The sequence below is a fragment of the Elephas maximus genome, chromosome 5 (genome assembly GCF_024166365.1).
Source record: "Elephas maximus indicus isolate mEleMax1 chromosome 5, mEleMax1 primary haplotype, whole genome shotgun sequence".
Taxonomy (NCBI): domain Eukaryota; kingdom Metazoa; phylum Chordata; class Mammalia; order Proboscidea; family Elephantidae; genus Elephas; species Elephas maximus.
Genome location: NC_064823.1, coordinates 147473843 through 147500852, shown reverse-complemented (window position 1 = coordinate 147500852; position 27010 = coordinate 147473843). Strand labels below are relative to the sequence as shown.

The following is a 27010-nucleotide window of genomic DNA, read 5'->3' as shown; positions in this document are numbered from 1 at the left end:
TATTACTCAGAAACAACACAGGAAAGTCTGGTATCTTCACTGTTACTCAATGTTATACTAAAAGATCTAGTAACCTGGGGGATAAGAGACAAGAGTAGAAATAAATCTTGGAGAGAAGGAAAGGGACAAAAAATTCCATGTTTGTAGATAATATGATTAAAACCAAAAACACTTGTTGCCATCAAGTCGATTCAGACTCATAGGGACCCTATAGGACAGAGTAGAACTGCCCCATAGCATTTCCAAGGAGCAGCTGGTGGATTCGAGCTGCTAGCCTTGTGATTAGCAGTCAAGCTCTTAACCACTGAGCCACCAGGGCTCCAGATAATATGATCACCTACCTGAAAATTCTAGGCAAAGAAGTTTTCCAAATTACTAGACCTAATAAGCAGATTTGGTAATATGGCCAGACAAAAGATCAACACATAAAATTCAGTAGTTTTCTAAAAACCAACAAATGATCAAAAGGGATACTAACTATATTACTGACAGTTCAGTTGCAGACAATAGAAATCACTCTAGCTGGTTTTGGCAACAAGAAATATATTGTCAGGAATTATCAAATCGAGGAGCCCTGGTGGCGCGACAGTTAAGCTCTTGGCTGATAACTAAAAGGTGGGTGGTTCGAACCCATCCAGTGGATCCAAGAGAGAAAGACCTGGTGACCTGATTCCGTAAAGATTACAGCCCAAAAAATCCTATGTGGCAGTTCTAGTCTGTCACGTGGGATTGCCGTGGGTCAAAACTGACTCGATGGAACCAACAACAGTATTAAAAAAAATCATTGAGAAAACAGGCCTCACCTAGGCTGAACTTCGTGGATAACCCCTGTTCCCATGAATCCTAATTCCTCTGCCAGGATTGAGAAAGCTGCCACCACAGCGGGAAGCCACCCAACAGAAAAGGGATTTTCAGAATTAGGACTTAACTTGGTTCGAAATTCACCTTTAACACCAGTAACCAGTTGCCGTCAAGTCAATTCTGACTCACAGCGATTCCATGTGTGTCATAGGAGAACTGTGCTCCATGAGACCTTCCTTCCAAGGCTCCTCTGAGTGGGCTCAAACCGCCAAACTCCTGGCTAACAGCCCAGTGTGTTAACCATTTGCACCACCCAGGGACTTCTGCATTATAAGTGCTTCTACTTGGCAGAACCTAAATCACCACTGGAATCCAAAAGCAAAGGGGTCGTGGAATTACAGTTTTTAGTTTTTCAGTCTTCCATACCCTCCACAATTACCGTTCACAATAGCAACAGAAAATGTTACGTACTGAAGAAACCTAACAAGAAATCTGCGTGATCTATGTGAAGAAAGGAGTCCTGGTGGCACGGTGGATAAGAGCACAGATGATATGGTGCCCAGCTCCACCGATCACTGCCCTGACAGGGAACACAACACAGAACCCCTGATGGAGCAGGAGGACAGCAGGATGCAGATCTCAAATTTTCGGACAAAGAACTGGCTTAATGGTCTGACTGAGACTGCAGGGACCCTGACGGTCGTGGTCTCTGAACGCTTTGTTAGCCAAGATTGGAGCCATTCCCAAAGCCAACTCTACAGACAGGGATTGGACTGGACTATAAGATAGACAATAATGCTGGTGAGGAGTGAGCTTCCTGGCTTAAGTAGACATTTGAGGCTATGTGGGCAGCTCCTGTCTGGTGGCAAGATGAGAAGGAAGAGCGGGACAGGAGCTGGCTGAATGGACACGAGGAATACACGGTGGAGAGGAGGAGTGTGCCATCTCATTAGGAGGAGAGCAGCTAGACGTACATAGCAAGGTGTGTATAACTTTTTGTATGAGAGACTGACTTGATTTGTAAACTTTCACCTAAAGCACAATTAATTAATTAATTAATTTAAAAAAACAGGTGATAATCAAAACGTCAGCAGTTCAAATTCACCAGCCACTCCTTGGAAACCCTATGGAGCAGTTCTACTTTGTCCTATAAGGTCACTGGGAGTCAGAATCAAGTCAATGGCAACAGGTTTGGTTTTATTTGTTTATGTGAAGAAAATAGGGCAGGAAAGAAAACCTGCAATTGAGAAGAAAAGTCACATCATGTTCACTGTTGGAAAGCTTCAAAGTGAAGGAATATCAGTTCTCCCAAATTATCTATAAATTCAGAATAATTCCATTCAAAATTCCAAAAGGAATTCTTATAAACTAGATAAAATAATCCTAAAAGTTATCTGAAAAACAAAGGAAATAGTCAAGAGAACAATGAGGGAGACTTGTCCTATCTGATATCAAATTATGTATAAAGCTACAGTAATTAGGAGATTGGGGCACTGTTATAAGAATAAGTAGGTCCATGGAATAGTACACAGAGTGCAAGCCATGCTGCTTTTATTGAAAGACATTTGGCAAATAACAAGCATGGCATTTTAAATCAAAGCAGAAAAGACAAACACATCAAATGTTAGTTGTGGCAATCAGATATTCATAGGGAGGGTCAGTTCCCACTTCACATTATAAATAAATATCTGTTCCAAACAGGTTAAAGATCACAATGCTTAGAAAAAAATAAGCAAATAAATTTTAAAAATTAAGGAAAAATGTATCAATACAAAAAACAATAAAGTATGCAAATAGGCGAATCATAAATAAAAATCACCAAGAAATATATTGAGTATGTTTTACTTTACAAACATGCAGGGAAATAGAAAGCAAAAAAGACACGATTTTTTTCAACCACTAGAATGGAAAATATAAAAAGTTGGTAAGACCCAGTTTTTACAACGATGTGAGAAAACAGGTACTCGCACGCTGTCGGTGGAAGATGTGGGCAGTCTACTTCGGTAAAGATTACAGCCTGGAAACCCCTATGAGGCAGTTCTACTCTGTCCTATAGGCTCGCTAGGAGTCAGAATCAACTAGACTGCAATGGGTTTTTGTAATCTTACAGAAGTAGATTGCCAGGTCTTTCTTTGACAGCACCACTGAATGGATTCAAATCTCCAAGATTTTAGTTAGTACCCAAGTGCAAACCATTTGTATCACCCAGAGCTAGCTTAAAGCATAGAGGAAAATGCAATAAATAGTAGCTAACTAGCTGTTATTGAACCTTTAAAAAAAATGTATGGGACCAAATTACGTACATTCTGGGAGCCATTAATCTACATTCTGGGAACTATTAAACCAAATGTAACCTGGTTGAATTTCTGTTTTAGAAAGATTGCCCCAATAACCAAGAGGATGATGAGTGAGAACAATAGCTACTATTTATTGAGCGTTTACTATATGCTAGGCATTGTTGTAAGGACACTACACATATTATCTCATTTAATCTTCACGACAGCCCAATAAGGTTGTTACTGTTATTTTCCCCCATTTAGCAGAGAGGAACTTGAGCCAATGGAGGTTAAATAGGTTGCCTAGGGAACCAGAGGCAGCTACCGGTGAAAACATGACTCAACTCCAAGCAATCTGGCTTCAGACCCTACAACTTGACATTGTTTCCTTGGAATGGAAAGAAAATGGAGACAGGGACTCCTAAGTCTAGACCAGGAAAGGGACTGTTGCATTAATATCAATCTATGTGACAGGTAATGACGGTCTGGACATAGGAACAATGAGGTTTGATAAACACTTTGGTACCAAAACAACGGAGTTTTAGAAAGAGGAGGGAGGAAGCAAGGATGGTAATATAAAAGTGAAAGATTGAAGAATGTTTGGGATTTCCGGCTTCAGATGTTGTTATTATTAGGAGCTGTCAAGTCACCCTGACTCGTAGCAATCCTACATACAACAGAGCAAAATACTGCCCAGTCCTGCGCCATCTTCACAATCATTGTTGTGATTGAACACATCGTTGGAGCCACTATGTCAATCTATCTCATTGAGGGTCTTCCTCTTTTTTGTTGACCTTCTACTTTACCAAGCACGATGTCCTCCAGGGACTGATCCCTCCTGATAACATGTCCAAAGTATGTGAGATGAAGTCTCACCGTTCTTGTTTTTAAGGAGCATTCTGGCTGTGCTTCTTCCAAGACCAATTTGTTTATGCTTTTGGCAGCCCAGAGTATATTCAATATTCTTCGCCAATACCACAATTCAAAGGCATCAATTCTTCTTTGTTCTCCCTTTTTTATTGTTCAGGTTTTGCACGCATATGAGGTGATTGAAAACACCAAGCTTCAGATGATTGAGTGGAAATTAGCATCATTTGCTCTGGTGAGGAATACAGAGAGAACATCAGATTTGCTTTTGGACGTACTGACAAGTTCTAGATGAAAACGATGCCTTTGTGGCTATGGGCTCCATGAATATGGTGAAGGGTAACTTTTTTTTTTTTTTTCTTTTTTGGCTTTAAAGAGCAGAGATTTCTTTGCTTACAGTTCTGGAGGCTAGACGTCCAAATTCAAGGCACTAGCTTGGGGAAGGTTCCTTCTCTGTAGGATTTGGGGGAAGATCCTTGGCTTGGCCCCAGCGTTCCTGGATTCCTTGATGACCTTCATGTGGCATATGTCTTCCTCCTCCCCCTCATGCTTGCTCCTGTGTCTAAGCTGCTCTTTTTTTTAATATATATATTATTTTGGTGAAAATATACACAACCAAAGATACACTATTTCAACAATTTCTGTAAGTGCGGTTCAGTGACATTAATTACATTCTTCAAGTCATGCTACCATTCTCGTTATCCTTTTCCCAATTATTTGGTGGAGGATAACTTTTGAAGACTGTTCAGCTGGCTGATTACACCACCTCCCAACAGTTAGGAGGCGGGAGACAGATGCAGTAGGCTTAGAGCCTGGCTCTTCGCTTTCTAGCTGTGTGACCTGGGGAATTTTAATTCCTCTGAACCTCAGTTTCCTAATCTGTAAAACAGGAATACTAAAACTTCCCTGCCAAGTTTTGTGTGACTATAAAGAGAGATAATAACAAACATATATATGTATTATTGACCATTAAATATATATATATATATAATGAGACATTGCTTGTTCAGTGGTAGAATTCTTGCCTCCCACGCCGGAGACCTGGGTTCAATTCCAAGCCAATGGATCACACGTGCAGCCACCACCCATCTGTTAATGGAGGCTTGTGTGTTGCTATGATGCTGAACAGGCTTCAGCAGAGCTTCTGGACTAAGACAGACTAGGAAGAAAGGCCTGGCAATCCACTTTGAAAATCACCCAATGAAAACCTTATGGGTCACAATGTGCCTGCGTTTTGTTGCATTGTGGAGGCCAACTCAATGACAGCTAACACCATAACAAATATATAAGGTAGAATTTAAGAGGCTCGTAATGCTTTAATAAGATAATTTAGCCTTGTGTAGATAAAGTATTGCAATAACATCAACCCTTCCTGTACTTTATTAACATTCGGTCTTCTTTAACGAGAGTCAGCCGGTTACAGCACAATAATGAGATATCAAAATGGCTTTATAGATTCAGGTTTTTAACAAAATCTATATTTTCATAGGTTTTTTTTTTCCAACATGGCTTAGATTGTCTTCCTAAAATCGATACGCTGCATTTACAGAGACACTTCAGGATAAAAGCAGAGTGGCTATTTTAGGATCAATAGCAAATCACTTGATTCTTACCCAGGCAATGAACATATCCAGGTTAACTCTTGACAGCTGGGAGAAGTCAGCCCCAGAGCCTGCGCCTGCCAAAGTCTCGCTCATCTCTCAGGGTCCAACTCCTTGCCACCATCAGGGCAGAGTTGTTATTGTTGTTAACTGCCATGGAGTCAGCCCCTGAGTCAATGTGACCCCATGCACGGCAGAATGAAACACTACCAGGCCTGCGCTATCCGCCTGATTGGTTGTGGATCAGACCATTGTGATCCACGGTTTCCACAGACTGATTTTTGGAAGTAGATCAACAAGCCTTTCTTCCTAGTCTCTCAGTCTGTAAGCTTCGCAGAAACCTGTTCCACATCATAGCAACACACAACGCCCACTGACAGACAGGTGGTGGCTGCACACGAGGTATATAGGCCCGGAATTGAACCCAGGTCTCCCACATGAAAAGCGAGAATAGTATCGCTGAATCACCCAGGCTAGCGTCTTAGAGTAATGCTTTGGAGTCAGGCAGAAGTGGGTTTACGCTCCAGTTTCATCATTTATTAGCTCCGTAACTTGAAGCATGTTACTCGGCCTCTTTAAGTCATAATTTCCTAATTTGTAAAATAGATGCAATAAAAGTATCGGAGCCTTGTCGGTTGTGATTGGACTTAGAAACAATAAAAACAACACATGTGTCTTAGGTCAGGTTTCCCAGGAAAGAGACTCTGAAATGGAGACAGTGAGCAGGATGTTTTTTTGGAGAATGCTACCTAACCAACACCCTTGAGGCCATGAGGGATGCAGGGTGGGGCAGGGGGTATGTTGAATTGTGATGCAGTTACAACCGAGGACTCAGCTGATCCCACAGGCAGCTCCGGAGCTGGGGTGGCCCTTACAGAGTTCTCTGGAATTGAAGCAAAGGTACTGATTTTTTGTATCCCACATCTATTAATCACAGGACGCGGGCTGCCACTGGGCAGAGGGGAGAACCTAAGTTGAGGCAGGAATCTTCCACTGAGGGCAGGTCCAGTGAGCCACTAGCAGCCAACACTGGCTACCAGCTGCAGGAATGAGTGCCGTAGTCCTAAATGGGGGGCCTGGGTGGCAGGTGGCAGCATCCATATAACATGTAGAAGCAGTTAGCTCACTAGATTGTAAACACCATGAAAGTAACAAACTTACTGGTACTCACTGCTTATTCTCAACGTCTAGAATAGTTCCCAGCACATGTTAGTTGTTGAGTTGGCTCCAACTCACGGCAACTTTATGTATAACAGAGCGAAATGTTGCCCAGTCCTTCTCCGTCTTCATGATTACTGGTATATTTGAGTCCATCGTTGCAGTTATTGTGTCGATTCATCTCACTGAAGGTTTCCTTTGTTTTTGCTGACACCCACCTTACCAAATATGATGTCCTTTTCCAGTGATTGGTCTTTTCTGACGATGTATTCAAAGTAAGCAAGACAAAGTCTCACCATCCTCACTTCTAAGGAGCATTCTCATTGTATTTGTTCTAAGATTGATTTGTTCTGGAAGTCCATAGTAGATTAGTATTCTTTGACAACATCACAGTTCCAATGCATCAGTTCTTCTTCTGTCTTCCTTTTTCATTACCTGACTTTCACATTGCATAGGAGGCGATCGAAAAGATCACGGCTTCTGTCAAAGGCAACTTAGTCATCAAAGTGATGTATTTGCTCTTTACAATTTTAAAGGGTATTTTTTGCAGCAGATTTGCCCAATGCAATGTGTTGTTTGGTTTCTTCACTGCTGCTTCCATTAATAAATATTGGTTGAATGAAGAGAAGATGCTCAATAAGCATTAGATGTTAGGATGATTATTAACACTTCTCTGATACCTCCAACGAGCAGTTATACATGTACCTACAATGTTGGGTCCTGTCTTTCCTATTTTCTTATGTTTTCCACCTTGCTACCACACCATTTAATTATCAATATCCCACAGCATTCCACAAAAATAAGATCCCACCATTTTATTTTTCACAGGAGGGGAATAATACTTGTGTCAATGTAGGAGGCCTTGGGGATGAAAACTTTGGCCAAGATTAGAAGCACTTGCTCAGAGATGATCCCCTACCCTGCTGCCCACAAATACTTACTAGGTTAACAACTCCATTGCCGTAGAGTCGATTCCGATTCTTAGTGACCCTATAAGACAGAGTAGCATATAATGAGTTAGTGCTACCTTAGGAAAAGGTCCTGGAAGACATCCCCATTACACCTTCATAGAAGTCTGAATCAATCCTTTCAACATCCATCACACTTAACGATTACTCATTCATTGTCAGCTCTCCCACCAATCCACAAATTCCATGAGGCCTGGGACCATGGAATCCTCTATCTGAGGCTAATACTAAGCTGGTATACACAGATATGGGTATACCAATTGTTTACAACAGACATGTTTTCTGGTTGGCCTAGGTCAGTCTTCAATGGTCTGCATTAGGCCATACCAGTTGTCAAGAATTCTGAGTATCATCCCTGCTTGTACTCTCAGGATTAGCAAAGCTCCTGACAAATAAATTAAAAATTTTTTTTTTTTTTTTTTACAAATAGTATGCACTAAATAAATACTTGTTGACTTATGGATTGGTTACTTAAGTTTGGGAAAAGTAAAGGGAGAACTGAGTTTTCCACACATAGTTCAACAAATATTTACCAACTGGTATTATATGCCAAAAGGTCAGCAGTTCGAATCCAGCAGCTGCTCCTTGGGAACCATATGGGGCAGTCCTGCACTGTCCTATAGGGTCACTATGAGTCAGAATCAATTTGACAGTAACGGAGTTTGGTCTATATGCCAGCTACCATTTGTTTGTCAGTTTGTCATACTGTGGTGGCTTGCATGTTGCTATGATGCTATAAAATATGCCACTGGTACTTCAAAATCAGCAGGGTCACTCATGGTGAGCAGTTTTCAGAGGAGCTTCCAGACTAAGGCAGAGTAGGAAAAAAAGGCCTGGCAATCTACTTCTGAAAATTAGTCAATGAAAACCCTATGGATCGCAACAGAATCTTATCCAATATTGTGCTGGAAGATGAGCCATGTAGGCTGGAAGTTACTCAAAATACACAGTGGCCACAACAATGGATTTGAGCATACCAATTATCATGAATATGGTGCAGGACTGGGCAACGTTTCGTTTTGTTGTGCATAAGATCACTGTGAGTCAGAGCCACCCGATGGAAACCGGCAACAACAACACTATATGCCAAGCCCTGGGCTAGGTGCTGGGTAACAAACATGAACAAAATGTGGCTCCATGACCCTGATGAGCTGACAGCAATTTCCTGAAAGGACTAAAACGTGAATGTAAAATTGCTTTAGCCAGGACAGACAGGGAGATGCCAGCTGAACGGAAGATTGAGTCGTGTAAAGAATCCTGTGAGCCTGTGCTGCCAGGACAGAGGTGGAATCTGACACAATCAGCACATTACACCTAAGTTCAGGTGCACGGACCCCAGACCATGAGGGACAAATAGAACTCGCCTTGCTTAAATTTGCTTTTTCGGATCATTATGTCTTTGAGCTCCCAATGACTGATCGATCATCCTGGAGGTAATGAGGAGAATTTGTAGTGCTCTAGATCATTTAAAGCTTGAAAGAGCTCATGCAGCATAGGAACAACCCTCCACAAGTGATTCAGCAAATTGGGCAGAGGGTCCGGTAGACAGTGACACAGCACAGGCGACAAGCCCGGTTGCCTTGGTAACGAGGCCCCCTTCCCAGGCTATGATTGCTGCTGTTGTTTGCTGCCCTTGAGTCAACCTTGACTCATGACAACCCCATGCACAAGAGAAGGAAATGCTGCCCGGTCCTGTGCCATGCCCATGATTGCAGATCAGACTGTTGTGATCCGCAGTGTTTTCATTGGCTGATTGGTAGATCACCAAGTCTTTCCTCCTAGTCGATCTTAGTCTGGAAGCCCCACTGAAACCCGTTCAACATCATAGCAACGCGCAAGAAAAAACGCCACAGGCAAATGAAGAAAACTGGAAATGAAAGGCAACGTTTGGTTTAGTCAGAATCACCTTACGAAAAGGCCTTGGAAGATGTCTGGGAGAGGACTGCAGTGGCAAAGGGTAGGATCACAAAGAGATAAGTTTGGATCATAAATACCAGGAATTATATCTCAACCCATGAGCTTAAGAACTTCTTAGGTTCTGCAAAGCCTCTCCCCTTGACAAGGTTGCAGTCTGTCTAAATAATCTAAATGTCTGTGAGCCCACCCCTCCTCATCTGTTTCCCTACACCACTACCACCGCAAGAAAGCAAGCTCTAGAGCCAGATACAGGAGAGCTCCATTCCCTGTGGGATGCTTGAACACCGGCTTGGGTTACGAGCTTGTTGCATTGATCGGTCTGCTTGCACAGCCTTGCACCCACACAGACGTGTTGAGCCCAGCAAAAGGAGTTAGGATACGTATAAGAAGAACCCAAGAGTTCTCTCAGCTTAGAAAACATATTTCACAGATTTTGCTAGAAGCAAGAGATTCTCAGTAGCTAATGTTTCGGTTCTGGTTTAAAATTGTTCTCTCTTCTCTGATAAAATGATTCTCTTCTTTAAGACTCAACCCTTTAAGTGCATAGTATTCCCATGTAATTAAAAAAAAAAAAAATAAGAACTAAAATCAGATCTAACAACAGCTTATGTTTCCCCCCAGATATTTACCAGATCAATTCCCCCTTTCTCTTTTTAGCCTATCACCAAAATGACTTTTTTCCTTATACCTTAATCCAATGTTTCTGCTATAAAGTAAATGAATGGAAACAGGCCAAGCTCCTGAACATGTCAAGAGGCAATGATAGAGTTCAGCAGAAAAGAGCTCAGAGAAAAATTTTATGAGCCTCGAATGTTATATTTTATCCTACAGTGTGGTCTGCCTCCCTTCACAATCCCCCATTCTTCCAGGCCTCCCCCAGGCCCTTCCATTTCCCACAGACACGCTATTGTTCATCAATCCAGCAAAAGAGGTAAGCCGTAGAAAATGTGAGCATTGGACGCTTCCAGATTTTTTTCTTCACTTTCTTAAAAAAATATAAAATTTACTTGGTCATTGATTATTCTGTGGTCTTAGGAGCTAACCGTACCCCTTCCTCCCCAGCCTCTGCCTTCCTTGAAGTCAAGAACATTAACAAAACAGTCATGCGTGGGAATACTCCATTATGAAGAAAAAAAACTGAGTGCAAACAGAGTACTTGAAGGGGCTTGCAGGTGGGTCTGCCAAGTGTCAAAGTAGCACAAAACCAACAGTAAGGTCAAGTTCTAAAATGTTTGCATTCCACTGACTGCAGTGAAAGCTAAATGCACCCTAATTAAATTGCTTAACACTCAATACTTGTAATGAGCTCAGGGAAAGGAGCCATTTATTTCATCTTAGCATGCAGCTTTAAGAAAGCCTTTGTTTAATCTGGTTTTACCAGTCCCACCGATTTGGGGGCATGACCAAATCTCTTTTTAGAAAAGTGGTTAGCTAAATCTTTTAAGCTTTTAAGTGTCTCATACTGGGATGGCTTGTGTGTTGCTGTGATGCTGGAAGCTATGTCACTGGTATTTTAAATACCAGCAGGGCCACCCATGGCAGACAGGTTTCAGTGGAGCTTCTAGACAAAGACACACTAAGAAGAAAGGCTTGGCTGTCTACTTCCAAACATTAGCCAATGTAAACCTTAGAGAGCACAACAAAATACTGTTCAGTATAGTGCTGGAAAATGGGGTCCCTAGGTTGGATGGCACTACACAATAGCCATAACAATGGACTCAAACATACCAATGACCATGAAGATGACGCAGAACTGGGCAATGTTTCATTCTGATATACATAAGGTTGCCATGCATCAGATCCGACTTAATGGCAACAAACAACCTGACAACAAATCTTTAAGAGAGACGGTATGGCATGGCATTGAGGATATATGCTTTGACATCAAATAGGTCTGTGTTCAAGTCTTTTGATATGTCTCTTACTTACTTTGTGGCCTTATATAAGCTGGTTCACCACTCTGAGCCTCAGGTGCCTCGCTGCCAAATGGGAGTAATTGGTACAAGGATTAAATAATACTTCTAAACTGCCCGACACAGCACTCAACAGAGAAGAACCTTGGTAAATGTAAGGAATAATGGTCACAATGATGATGGTGGTGGTGGTAGTGGTAGTGGTAGTGATGATGATAATGAGAGTGGTAAAGATGATGGTGGTGTTGGTAGTGGTGGAAGGAGACCCAGGCCAACACTGTATGTCCAAAAGTCACGGCTTTCCATCCCTGATTGTTGAACACTAACCAGCTCTTACCTACCTGTAGACTCTCAACTCCAGGCCATTGCTTATGAGATTCCTGCTTTCAGGGGCCATTGTGTGTGAGATTTCTCCCCAATGCCACCCAGACAAGTCAGGCTTGAACCTGGGCTTATGTAGTAAATCTCTCCAAACCACTGCTCAAGCCATTAACTTGTAGAATTGGAGAAGAATGTGAGTGCCAAACAGCCACCAATTCTGAATCAGAAAAAGGATGGGGCAGAGGGTCAGGGAGGGAAATTTCACACGCACACACAGATGACTAATAATATGCATTCAATTTTCATCGATGAATCACTCTTCTCAAGGCAATGCCTCCCCAGCATGATCCATACATGAATCAAACCATCTATCACTGGGGCACCCACCACACATTTCTACACCACAGAGGCAAACATTGCATCCTTGAGCTCCCAGATGCTTGCTGAGATCTGAAGGTGTCCCTGATTTCTCAGTGGTCTGAGACACGGAACCCTACCTCTGTACAATATTGTAAAAACGAATCTTTGTCATCTGATTCATATTTCTGTTAACAACTGGACACAAGACTGGGGTTCTTTTTAAGTGTGAGATTCAGTGGCCATTGGGGGGAAAGTAGAAGACTAAGGGTGAGTTTTGCTCTGAGGAGTTGGTGACATTATTGCCAGTGGAAAATATTCTAGAATACTTAATTGTGCTCATGAGGAACCTGTACGTAGACCAAGAGGCAGTCGTTTGAATAGAACAAGTGGATGCTGCCTCATTTAAAAGGAAGAAAAATGTGTGTCAGGGTTGTATCCTTTCACCATACTTATTCAATCTGTATGCTGAGCAAATAACTCTAGAAGGTGGACCGTATGAAGAAGAACACTGCATCCGGATTGGAGGAAGACTAATAAACAACCTGCGATACACAGATGATACAACCTTGCTTGCTGAAAGCAAAGAGGACTTGAAGAACTTACTTATGAAGATCAAAGACTACAGCCTTCGGTATGGATTGCACCTCAACATAAAGAAAATGAAAATCCTCACAACTGGAACAATAAGCAACATCATGATAAACGGAGAAAAGATTGAAGTTGAAGTTGTCAAAGACACCATTTCACTTGGATCCACAATCAACGTGGATCAGCAGTCAAGAAATCAAAAAATGAATAGGGACAACGCTAAGAGCCCTAATACATGGCATAAACAGTATAGAAAACATCCCGACAGTGCATAAACACCAGAAGAGAAACTAGACAACCAGGAGCTCCTAAAAATCAAACACTTATGCTCATCCAAAGACTTCATCAAAAGAGTAAAAAGACAACCTACAGACGGGGAAAAAAAAATTTGGCTACGACAAATCCTATCAGCGTCTAATCTGTAAAATCTATAAACCAAAACCAAACTAAACCCACTGCCATGGAGTCGATTCCAATTCATAGCGACCCTATAAGATATGCAAAACCTCAACAACAAAAAGCCAAATAACCAATTAAAAAATGGGCAAAGGTATGAACAGGCACTTCACCAAAGAAGACATTCAAGCAGCTAACATACATGAGGAAATGCTCACAATCATTAGCCGTTATAGAGAAATGCAAATCAAAACTACAATGAGATATCATCTCACTCCAATAAGGCTGGCATTAATCCAAAAAAACACAAAATAATAAACATTGAAGAGGTTGTGGAGAGACTGGAACACTTATACACTGCTGGTGGGAATGTAAAATGGTACAACCACTTTGGAAATCAACTTGGCACATCCTTAAAATGCTAGAAATAGAACTACCACTGTGATCCAGCAATCCCACTCCTTGGAATATATCCTAGAAAAATAAAAGCCTTCACAGGAATAGATGTATGCACCCATGTTCACTGCAGCACTGTTTATAATAGCAAAAAGGTAGAAACAACCAAGGTGCCCAACAACGGAAGAAGGGATAAATTATGTTATATTCACACAATGGGATACTATACAACGATAAAGAACAAAAACAAACCCATGAAATGTCTCATAACATGGAGGAATCTAGAAGGTAATATGCTGAGTGAAATTAATCAACCACAAAAGGACAAATACATGAGACCACTAATATAAGAACTCAAGAAAAGGTTTAAACACAGCAGAAAACATTCTTTGATAGTTACGAGGGTGGGGAGGGAGGGAGAGGGGTATTCACTAATTAGATAGTAGACAAGAATTATTTTAGAGTGAAGGGAAGGACAACGCACAATACGAGGAAAGCCAGCACAACTGGACTAAGTCAAAAGCAAAGAAGTTTCCTGAATACAACCAAAGAATTCCAGGGACAGAGTAGCAGGGGACCATGGTTTCAGGGGACATCTAGGTCAAGTGGCATAACAAAGTGTATTAAGAAAATGTTCTGCATCCCACTCTGGTGAGACGCATCTGGGGCCTTAAAAGCTAACGAGTGGCCACCTAAGATGCATCAATTGCTCTCAACCCACCTGGAGCAAAGGAAAATGAAGAATGCCAAAGACACAAGGAAAATATAAGCCTAAGAAACAGAAGGGCCACATAAAACAGAGACTCCATCAGCCTGAGACTGGAAAGAACTAGATGGTGCCTGGCTACCACCAAGGACTGCCTTGACAGGGAACACAGCAAAGAATCCCCAGTGGAGCAGGAGAAAAGTGAGATGCAGACCTCAAATTCTAGTAAAAAGACCAGACTTAATGGTCTGTCTAAGACTGGAGGGACCCCGGAGGTCATTGTCCCCGGACTCTCTGTTAGCTCAAAACTAAAACCATTCCCAAAGCCAACTCTTCAGGCAAAGATCAGACTGGACTATAAGACATAAAATGATACTGATGAAGCATGTGCTTCTTAGCTCAAGTAGACACATGAGACTATGTGGGCAGCTCCTGTCTAGAGGTAAGGTGAGAAGGCAGAGGAAGACAGGAGCTGGTCGAACAGACACGAGAAATATAGGCTGGAGAGGAGTGTGCTGTCACATTGTAGGGAGAGCAACTAGGGTCGCATAACAATGTGTGTGTAAGTTCTGTATGAGAGACTGACTTGAATTGTAAACTTTCACTTAAAGCACACACACACACACACACACAAAAAAAGAAATGTGAGTCCAAAAAGCACACTGCAGTGCCAAGCACATGACAAAAAAATCAAACAATGTATTGCATTGGGCAAATCTGCTGCAAAAGATCTCTTTAAAGTGTTAAAAAACAAAGACAATACTTTGAGGACTAAGGTGTGAACGACCCAAGCCATGGTATTTTCAATCACCTCATATGCACACAAAAGTTGGACAACAAATAAGGAAGATTGGAGAAGAACTGATGCATTTGAATTTTGGTGTTGATGAAGAATATTACGTATACCCTGGACTGCCAGAAGAAGGAACAAATCTGTCTTGGAACAGGTACAACCAGAATGCTCCTTAGAAGCAAGAATGGTGAGACTTCGTCTCATGTAAATTGGACATGTTATCAGGAGAGATCAATCCCTGGAGAAGAACATCATGCTGGGTAGATTAGAGGGTCAACAGAAAAGAGTAAGACCCTCAATGAGATGGAATGACACAGTGGCTGCAACAATGGGCTCAAACATAGCAATGATTGTGAGGATGGCACAGGACCATCCTTTCTACCGTACATGGTGTTGCAATGAGTTGGAACCGACTAGACGGCACCTAACAACAACATTCCCAGAAGCCAGAGGCCATAGCTCAAGGCAGAAAAATGACAATAATTGTATTGCTCAGAAGCTGACAGCATGCATAAATCTGGTACGTTAGGCTCTGCCCAGGGATTCACATTCCAAATCTCCTTTCAGACACATCCTTTCTGAGAGCTGGAATCCCCTCTTTCTGCCTATCTCTGCAAAGGGTAATTATTCTCAGATTTTCTTTTTCTTTGCTTGCTTTCTGTTAAGGTGTTACCAAGCCCCACAATCTTTTCATTTCTATCTGGTAAATTACCAGCCAGAAGGAGGTGGGGAGAGGCAGGTGAGTGTTTGGGTCAGGGTTTCCCTGCTTCCAGTGGCCATTGTATGTGAGATTTCTCCCCAGTGCCTCCCAGACAAGTTAGACTTGAACCTAGGCTTATGTAATAAACCTCTCAAAACCACTGCTCAAGCAGTTTCCAAGTTACTAAGCTGGCCTCCTCAGCCAAGCTGGTTTTAAGGCTTCATTGGGCAATCATGCTGGAGTAAATGTGTGTCTCGAAAAACACATTTACAATTTGTCACGCTGAAGGGAGGGATTGAGCTGTGTCAGGGGAAAGCTCCATATCATGGTGCCAATGCTGGAGAAACAGGAAGGGATTTTAAAGTCACATGCTGTTGATGTGCAAAGGCAAATTATAAACATTTATTTTTAGTTTTATACTTTGGAGTGAATTTTAAAGCTCTGAATTTGGTATCAATCAAGGTCTTAGAATATAAGATTCTGCATTTGAAGGGTCACTTTCTTTGGACATGTCACCAAGAAAGCCCAACTGCTAGAAAAGGACATCATGTTTAGTAAAGTAGAATGAGGGAAAGCCTCAATAAGCCGGGTCATTGCTGCACTTTCACAATAGCCAGAATGTGGAAACAACTAAAATGTCCACCAGCAGATGAATGCATAAACCAAATGTGGTGTACATATACAATGGGCTACTACTCTGCCCAAAGAAAAATGAAGTTCTGATACATGCCACAACATAGAAGAACCTTGAACACATTATGCTATGTGAAATAAATCAGTCACAAAAGGACAAATACTGTATGATCTCGCTAATATGGAGTACCTAGAATAGGCAAATACATAGAGATCAAAGTTGAATAGTGGTCACCAGGGGGAAGGGAAAGGAGGAAATCATTGTTTAAGAAGCAGTAACCCCAGACACCCTTTTAACTCAGTACTGAAGTCACTCCTAAGGTTCACCCCTCAGCCAAAGATTAGACAAGCTCATAAAACAAAGCGAGACTAAATGGGCACACCAGCCCAGGCGCAAGGATGAGAAGGCAGGAGGGGACAGGAAAGCTGGCAATGGGAAACCCAAGGTCGAGAAGGGAAGAGTGTTGACATGTCATGGGGTTGGTAACCAACGTCGCAAAACAGTATGTGTATTGTTTAATGAGAATCTAATTTGCTCTGTAAACCTTCATCTAAAGTACAGTCAAAAAAAAAAAAAAGCAACTAAAAAAAAAGAAGCACTGAGTTTTTGTTTATGGGGATGGAAATTTTGCAAAGGACACTGGCAATTTTCGCACAACATGATTAATGAAATTGATGTCACTGAATTATATACATCAAAAATGTTGAATTGGCAAATGTGGTATTAGCTATATTTTTCCAACAATATAAAAATAACCAACATACCAACCATCATGGAGATGACACAGGACCAGGCAACATTTCATTGTTATATATATGGTCACCATCAGTCAGTGCTGACTCATTGGCAAGTAACAGCAGTACCCCAAGGCTTAAGTCTTGGAGGTAAAAGAAAAAAGGGAAGCCCCCTTTTCTCAAAGGAACACTTTGAGCATTCCCATCCTCTGACCTTCCATGGTGAGAACCAGTAATCAATCAGGGGCCGGTCGTGGAGGGGGAGAGTAGGCGTGATAGAAGAAAGAAACCAGGGGCAGGACATCTCTCCTCATGTTATCCTCTACCCCTCAAAGTCCCAGTGCAACTCGCCAACGTCCCAGGAGAATATGGAAACACTCAGAAACTTGAGAGGACCTGGAATATAACAAGAGTGTCTTGATGGGTAATATCGGTACATGTCACAAGTCTATTTATTCTGGTATAGTGTCAATATTACCTTTTTTTTCCAAGATTAAGGTTATGAAAAAATAAACACAAACGAGAAGCATCATCTCACAGAGAGATCTACCTCCATCAGAGAGGTTCTCAATCCAGCTGCCCCAGCATTTTTTTTTTTTTTTAAAGAATACCTCTGCCAGGTAAAATCCTACAGCTCCAGGAATACGTGAGAGAACACATTCACTCTCCACTCTTTATGTCTCTATAGTTGATGCTGCTATTTGCAATCTGATTCATGACAAGCCCATGTACAACAGAACAAAACATTGCCTGGTCCTGCACCATCTTCACAATCATTGGTGTGCTCGAGTTCATTATTGCAGCCACTGTGTATTTTGAGTGTCTTTTAATCCTGATGGTTCATCTTCTAGCACTGTCGCAGACAATATTCTGCTGGGATCCATAAAGTTTTCATTGGCTAATTTTTGGAAGTAAATCAGAAGGCTTTTCTTCCTAGTCTGTCTTAGTATGGACGCTCCCCTGAAACCTGTCCACCATGGGTGACCCTACTGGTATTTGAAATACCAGTGCCATAACTTCCAACATCATAACAACACTTAAACTACCACAATACTACAAAATGATGGATGGTGAATGTCTCCATAGAGGGGAGAGGATTTCCACTCCCCCCAAACCCCAGTGTGGAAATTGCAGAAGGAATACTTCCAGGTTCTTTCCCCTCCTGTATATATATTCTTGTCCCCAGGGTAGGCATGACTCATCTGATTGAAGAGTTTGGGGTACGAGAGGGGCTGCTTATGTCCAGCTCAGTCCCTTATGCTTAAGAATCAATCTCGAGGATCTCGTTTTCTCTGCTTCTCCATGATGGGGAATTTGCAGGATCCCCTTCTGCCCCTGCAAGCAAGAGGCCAAATGTTGAGAAGGCTACAGGAGGGTCATTCAACTCAAGAAGAAGGGCTGGGAAGTACTTCATGGCCACACATCTAAGTCACATCATCCAATCTAATGTTTATTAAAACAAGCAGAAAAGTTTATCTCCATCTTTCTGATTCTTATGTCCATCTCTCAAATGAGACTCTCAGGACTGAGAAAAAGTGTTGTTTATCAACTCCACAAAACCAAACAGACAGGGCTGCCACATGCGTTTCTGCAAGTTAGACTCTGCCTGAAGAACCCCACCAGGGGAGTAAGTGACTGCTGAAATCCCACCCAGGCTCTTCCCACTAAGAACTGCACGTAATGGGGATACATCTACCAGGACCTTTTACTAGCCTGGCTGCAGCTCTCCCAAAGGACTCATCTCATTCTTTGTCTTTAATGAACTTCTAGGTCCCAATTATGTCTGCACCCAAAGGCCCCCTTACTCCAGGGTCTTTGGAAGAATTCTGTTTCTTCCTGCCTTTCTTGGTCCTACTTCCTTCTAAGAGTCCCTGTTGTCATTTCTGCACAAATAAATAAAAGCATATCTTTGCAAACAAGATCCTCCCCTCTTAAGTGAAATTACCCATCTAATTCAGGCAAGGAAGAAAGGTCTGATGATCTACTTCTGAAAAAATCCATTGCCGTCAAGCCAATTCCAACTCATGGACCTGCCCCATAGGGTTGCCAAAGAGCAGATTGTGGATTCCAGCTGTCTACCTTTTGGTTAGCAGCCAAGTTCTTAATCACTGTGCCACCAGGGCTCCCTATTTCTGAAAAGTAACCAGTAAAAACCCTTTGGATCACGACAGAATATTTTCCTGTACATTGCTAGAAGATGAGCGCCTGGGTTGGAAGCCACTCAAGACACACAGTGGTCGCAACAATGGACTCAAAACACAGCGGCTGCAACAATAGTGAAGGTGAGGCAGGAGAGGTAACATTTCATTCTATTGCGCGTGGGGTACCAAGAGTCAGAGCTGACTCAACAGCAACTAGCAATAACAACCCAGGCAACCTGTCTTTGAGGAAATTGCTGAACTCTTTTTAACCCTTTGTTTGATGGTTAAGGTTGTGTGTCAGCTTGGCTGGGCCATGATTCTCCGTAGTTTGGCAGTAGTTTGGTAGCTATGTAATGATGTAATCACCTCCATAATGAGATCTGATATAATGTAATTACCTCCATGATGAGGTCTGTTATGAGCAGTCAGTCAGTTGAAAGAGGCTTTCCTTGGGACTGTGGCCTGCAACCAATATAGGTGGACTTCCTGGAAAATTTCATGGGCCTTTGCTCACTTTGGATCTTGCACCTGGCTCCTGTTCATCTGACCTCTGGTTTTTGACACTTGAGCCAGCAGCTTACGTGTCGATCTTGGAATTCATCAGCCTCCTCAGTCTGCCATCCAGAGGCCTGCTTTCTGACCTGCTGATCTTGTGTTCACTAGTCCCTGCAGCTACCTGAGTCAAGAGAAGCCTCCAACCTGACCCACAGACTTGGGACTTTCCAGCATCTACAACCATGGGAGCCATTTCCTTCATATGAGACTGAAGAATCGATGCCTTTGAATTATGGAGTTGGTGAAGAATCTTCAAATACCATAGACTGCCAGAAGAATGAACACATCTGCCTTGCAAGAAGTATAGCCAGAATGTACCTTAGAAACAAGGAGGGCAAGACCTCATCTTACCTACTTTGGACATGTTATCAGGAGGGACCAGTCCCTGGAGAAGGATATCATGCTTGGTAAGTGGATGGTCAGTGAAAAAGAGGAAGACCATCAACAAGATGGATTGACACAGTGGCTGCAACCATGAGCTCAAGCATAACAACGATTATAAGGATGGTGCAGGACCAGGCAGTGGTTCATCCTGTTGTACGTAGGGTAGCTATGTGTCAGAACCAACTTGACAGCACCAACCAGCAACATATTTATATTTATACACTTCATTGGTTTTGCTTCTCTAGAGAACCCAGCCTAAGACAATATAAAAAATCTAGTGTTAAAATCCAAACAGCAGTGAATACAACCATTCTAGGGTAATTATTATCATTTAATACTCTTTTTTTTTAATACTGAAGATATCATTCTCTTGTGTAGCTGTAAGCCCTTTACAAATGCGCACACATGTGCCTCCCATCAAAGGCAGCCAGCATTGTTACCGTCTCCATTTCCAGTAGGGAAGCCAGGGAGCTTCGGCAGCTCTCTTTGGCTTAGTGACTTTGCCAGGATTACTAAGCAGCTAGAAAGAATTACACGCAGAGCATGAAAATAAGAACAGACATAACTAGTCTTACCCTACAGGGATAAGGCAGCACATTTCGTGCACATAAAAGGTGAGAGGAAGAGACAGACAAAGGAAAGGCGAGGAAAGAAAGAACACGGGAGAATACATTGACAGATGTCAGTGGTAAGTTCGGATTGACAGAAAGAGTATACGCAGACATCACTTGTGTGTGTGTTGTTGTTGGGTGCTATCAAGTTGATTTTGACTCATAGCAACCCCATGTGGCAGAGTAAAACTTCCCCATAGGGTTTTCTAGGCTGTAACCTTTATGGAAGCAGAGCACCAGGTCTTTATCCCGAGGAGCTGCTAGTGAGTTCAAATCGCCAACCTTTCAATTAGCAGCCGAGCACTTAACCATGGCACCACAGAAGGAAGGAACACCATCAGAACTCACTGAAGAAAGATCTCCAACATTTCTGGGGGAGGTGCCCACTTCGCAGCATACAGGCCTTACCAGCCAGCTCACTGTTGCCAAGTGATCAGTTGCTAAGGAGATCTGATCTTGTGGCAGCTCATCTGCCCCTGCCCCAGCCTGGAACACTTGCAGATGTCTCCTGCAGACCATCACACCTGGGCCAGGTATACCTCATCAATCTTGAAGCGATGCAATAAACAACATGGTTGCCAATATGGTACAGTACTGTACAGTCAAGCACGGGCACAGGTGTTAATCACCCTCAGCCTCCCCAGGCCATGAAGCTAGGTTCAGATGTTACACTTTCTGGGTTCAGAGCTGTGGGACAAGAACAAAAGTCAATTACCTAGATGTCTCTTGGAGTCATGTCCACAGCTTAAAGCCTAATTCTAGAGCCAATCCTGAAGACAAAGAAGAGGGAGGGAAGGAGAGAGGGAAAAGAGGAAGAAAAGAAAGAAGAAAGGGAGGGAGGAAGACAGGGAGGGAGAAGGACAGGGAGGGAGGAGGACAGGGAAGGAGGAAGACAAGAAGGGAAGAAGACCTGGAGGAAGGAAGATGGAGAGGGACTAGCACAGGGAAGAAGGAAGACAAGGAGGGAGGAAGACTGGGAGGGAGGAAGATGGAGATGGAGGAAGATGGGGAGGGAGGAAGACAGGGAGGGATAAAGACTGGGAGGCAGGAAGAAAGGAAGGATATAAACAAGTATTTTACCCTTGGAGGAGTCTCTGGGTAGCATAAACGGTTCACATGCTCAGCAGCTAACCGACACTGGTGGATCAAGTCAGTCCACCCAGAAATGCAAACTACTTCTGAAAACCCTATGTAGCACAGTTGTCTGACTCACATGAGTCGCCATGAGTCAGAATCAACTTGATGGCATCTGGCTTGGTTTTTTCTATATAGGTCTCTCCTTCCAGGCACATGGAAGGATTACATATTGTTATATTCCTTGAAGTTATATGGGGCTGGGTGACGAATTTTGGGCAAAATGTTTAATCGCTGGTTGCAGGACCCTCCATGTTCTCTTCCCCTACTGTGATGATCGTGAGGGAACCAGGGGCCTTGTGATGAGATGGAGGCTTCACAACACTAAGTTTGTCCTGAAGAATCACCCAGAAGCTCAGTGGACTTGAGTGAGTAAGAAATACATTTTGGTGTGTTAAGCCACTGAGATTTGGAGGATTTTACTAATGCAGCGGGACTGGGCAGTGTCCGTTCTGTTGTACATAGGGTCACTGTGAGTAGGAACTGACTTGAGAGCACCTGACAACAACAATTAATGGTGCCTCATCTCTTACACAAACTAAGCTTCCCGCTGCCCTCCAACTTGCACCTTCCTTGGCTCCAACGTCTGTCTCAAAGAGTGGTCAAGAGGATTAAATGAGATGATACATTTAAAGTACTTTCAATGGTGTGGAAAGAGAGTGCTCAGTATAGAGTGTGCGCTCAATAAAGGTGAGCCATCAGTGTTGTTGCTGTTAGTGTTAGCGTTTCATTATTCCCTGAAAATTCTATCCTCACTTGTGCTTTTATTTTTTTAACAGCTTTATTGAAATATAATTCCCGTATCATACAATTCACCCGTTTCAAGTGTACAACTCCATGGCCTTTATATATTCACAGGGCCGTGCATTCCCCCACCACAATTAACTTTAGAATGCTTTTCTTATCCAAAAAAGAAACCTTGCACCCCTTAGCCACCAGCCCCCGGCCCTCCATCTCCCTCCCTGCAAGTCCTGTTGTTCGGGTGTGCAGAACAGAACTGCTCGATTAGCTATTCAAGGCTATGACCTCTCAGAAGCAGATTGCCAGGCCTGTCTTCTGAGGTGCCTCTGGGTGGGTTCTAACAGCCAGCCTTTCGGCTGATAGTCAAATGCTTAACCGTCTGAGCCACCCAGGGACTCCTCCCTGATCCCTTAACCCATACCCCAGTGCCATCAGGTCGATTCCAACCCATAGCAACCCTATAGGACAGAGTAGAACTGCCCCATAGAGTTTCCAAGGAGTACCTGGCGGTTTCGAACTACCAACCCTTTGGTTAGGAGCCGTAGGACTTAGCCACTACACCACAAGGGTAGTGAGCCCTAGGGAACCACTAATCTACTTTCTGTTTCTGTAGATTTGTCTATTCTGGAAATTTCATGTAAATGAAATCATACAATATATAGTCTTTCGTGACTGGCTTCTTTCACTTAGCATAATATGTTTAAGATTCCTCCATGTTTGAGCACCTATCAATTCTTCATTTCTTTCTACTACCAAATGACATTCCATTATATTTTGCTTTTAATTTGACTCATCCCTTCACCCAAAGTCCTGTCCCTGATCCCCTCTACATATCCAAATTCTACCCAACCTTCAACAGTCAATTCAAGTCTTACCTTCTATAAAATTTGACTGTGCCCTCCAGCCTGATCTCTTCAGTCTGAATAACTCATGCCTTAAAGAGTCAATACCATCCCATCAAACAATTGTTTGCTTATTTGTTTTAATTTTTTACTTGTGAAGTGGGCAGCAGTGTTTTGTCTGTCAACATTCCTCTATGGTCTGGAAGTTTATCACTTTTCTTTTTGTGATCAGTTCCCTCCCCTCAGTTCCAACCACCTGGATTAGTGAATCATAGGAACATGAACCCCTGGACACAAAGGTGGGTGTTAAATCCATGCCGAACCAATTCTAGTAGCTTAACCTGATTGACCACCACTTGTCAGTCGTACAGTGGCAGCTTGTGTGGTGCTATGATGCTGCTGATAGTTATACCACTGGTATTTCAAATACCAGCAGGGTCACCCATGGTGGACAGGTTTCAGTGGAGCTTCCAGACTAAGACAGACTGGGGAGAAGGACCTGGCAATTTACTTCCAAAAAAAAAAATTAACCAATGAAAACTTTACAGATCACAACAGAATGCTGTCAGATATAGTGCTGGAAGATGAACCCCTCAGGCTGGAAGGCACTCAAAATATATAGTAGCCGAAATGATAGGCTCAAACATACCTACTATTGTGATGATAGCACAAAACCAGGCAATGTTTAGTTCTATTATACAAAGGGTGGCTGTGAGTCGGAGACAACTTGGCACCTAACAACAAGAAGAAACCTGATTGAACAAAGTGATTGATCCAGGAACTGGGCACATGACCCACGTTGGGCCAATCAGAGCTCTGACCCAGGTTTTCTCAAATATGACTTGGGGTTAAGAATCCTTTCTTCTTAGCTGTAACTGTGAGGATTTGAGTCTGGAAGCTACTAGACACGACTCTTCCCCGAGTGGGAGAATGAAGCTGATATTCAGAAAGAAGCTGGTGCCCAAAGAAAGAAAGTTCCTGGTTTTAGTCATCTTGAGCTACACCTCACCCTTCTCATCCATCTACGAAAACAAATTCCCCCTTTTCTCAAAACTAGTTCCAGTAGGATTTCTGTTACTTGTGATCAAAATTTCTGACTAATCCAGAAGGTAATTCCCTTAAGGAACACTCAATTTTCAAATCTGGCAAACTTCTCCGAGCACCTAGTCTATGAAGTTATATCTCTCCCATCATCTCTAGTATAATTTCAAACACAGAATGGACAAGGGAAAAATGTGACCAACGCAAAAATTATTCATAATATTTATCATTTAGTTATTCTTCTAGACTCATACCTTTATTTTGGAAACCAGATCTTGCAACTAAAACATGCTGGGCAAGAATATAGGCCCTGCACATAGACCTGTGGTCGTCAGCCTTCCCTCTGACCTCACCTGCTATTTTAGGTAACTCTCACCTCCCAATCAGGCCCCACACACAAACCCACTACCGCAAGTTGCCACCAAGTTGAACTCAGGGCAACCTTATGTGTGTCAGTGGCTGATTTTTGGCAGTAGTTCTCCAGGTCTTTCTTCTGAGGCACCTGTGGGTTTACTCAAACCTCCAACCTTTCAGTTAGCAGCTGAAAGCATTAACCGTTTGTACCATCCTGGAACTCCACATACAAACCCAGCACCCCGAAACTGTCCAGATGTAAATATCCTTTGGAACACCTTAATAGCCTCATGTCTTCACCATAAGGATAGATTTTGGCACCTGGCAGTCTTGGGGCACGTAGGATAAATCAGGGGAAAAAACAAAAACCCAGTGCCGTCGAGTCGACTCCGACTCCTAGCGACCCTATAGGACAGAGTAGAACTGCCCCATAGAGTTTCCAAGGAGTGCCTGGTGGATTTGAACTGCCAGCCTCTTGGTTAGCAGCCGTAGCACTTAACCACTACACCACCAGGGTTTCCAAATCAGGGGTGATAGCTGAAATATGTAACAGCCAGACCAGCACGGGCCCTGAACCTTCAGAACAGAGGCCAGTTGTAAGCAACTGGTAAAGCCATATTCATATATTCAAATAGAAGTGTGAGGGCAGAGTAAATGATAAGCAAGGATTTCGGGTTCCAGAGAGAGCTTGGGGCTGGGAATTGAGAGAACCCCAGAGAGGCTGACAATATAAGGCCTGCAAGAAGACTTTTTACTATGCCTTAACATGTCTTCACTCATTCAGCTGTCAATTACAAATGGAGAAAAGTGAGGACTGTTAGGTGCCAAGTTGGCTCAGCTCATAGCAACTCTACAGATAATAGACAGAGGAGACCCAGTGAAAAAGACACAGGTCTCTCTGTCACTGTATTTATCAGCTTTTGACCACTGCTACTTCAAGTTAACACATTGCTCCCTTTGTTAGTTGTTGTTAGTTACTGTCGAGTCAGCTCAGACACATGGTGACCTTACATATAACAGAACAAAATGTTGCCTGTCCTGCACCATCTTCATGATCATTAACGTGTTTGGGCTCATCTTCCAGCACTATATTGAGCAATATTCTCTTGTGATCCATAAGGTTTTCAATGGATAAGTTTTGGAAATAGATCACCATGCCTTTCTTCCTAGAATGTCTTAGCCAGGAAGCTCCGCTGAAACCTGGGTGACCCTGCTGGTATTGTTATGACAGCTTCAATCATCGTAACAACACGCAAGCTACCACAGTACAGATGGGTGAAGGATTGCTTCCTTACATGTACCAGCTCCTTCAGTAGGGTTATAGCCAAGGTCCTCTACCCTAGATATTTTCCTGTCTCCTTCAGGTCACTTGGCATAAGTGTGCCACACACAATTTAAGACCATGCATATCGTAAATTCTGTCTTTCAGGGAATCAGTCTAGCAATCCAAAAGAGTGACCTAAACAGATTCCAATCTTTACTCAGGCTCTTGAGGAAATGACAAAGAAGCACACTATATTCTCAATGCAGAGCAAAATATCTTAAACATCCTTTTATGACAGTTTCCTTATGATCGGTCTGTCTTCCCACACACTCTCTTTCCCTCACCCAGCTGTTGGAAAAAATACCTGACTCATGATGGCCCCAGCTGTATCAGAGTAGAACTGTGCTCTGTAGGGTTTTCAATGCCTGATTTTCTGGAAGCAGATCACCAGGCCTTCCTTCCTAGGCTCCTCTGGGTGGATGCAAACCTACCACCTTTTCATTAGCAGCCGAGCAAGTTAATTGTTTCCACCACCCAGGGACACCCTCAGCTGTAGACTGCAGAAAATTTCTCTGACAATGATTCCTAAAATTCTCTCTCCTCCAGCTCCAAACATCCCCTAAAATACTTCCCACAGCGCTCTTCTCTTTGCCCCCAAGTTTCCCGTTCACCTCAGTGGCTCATGCCACACCACTCTTCGGTAGCCTCCTCTCCCACCACACCTGCCTGCAAGCACCCAGCAGAAGTCACTGCTGGGGGAGGGCTGCTTCTTCAGCTGGAGGACCACACTGCCCACTGCTCTCATTCCGCACAG

The 27010-nt window shown here is 42.9% G+C and overlaps 1 protein-coding gene across 7 annotated transcripts in view; it reads right to left on the bottom strand.

Moving 5' to 3' along the window:
* QDPR (quinoid dihydropteridine reductase) overlaps nt 1-27010 on the bottom strand; it is a 337362-nt gene that overhangs the window by 214900 nt on the left and 95452 nt on the right. For all 7 annotated transcript variants that reach the window (XM_049887025.1, XM_049887022.1, XM_049887026.1 and 4 more), the window contains exon 7: nt 7645-7693. In XM_049887025.1, the coding sequence (XP_049742982.1) occupies nt 7645-7693 (49 nt within the window). The remainder of the gene's footprint in view (nt 1-7644; nt 7694-27010) is intronic.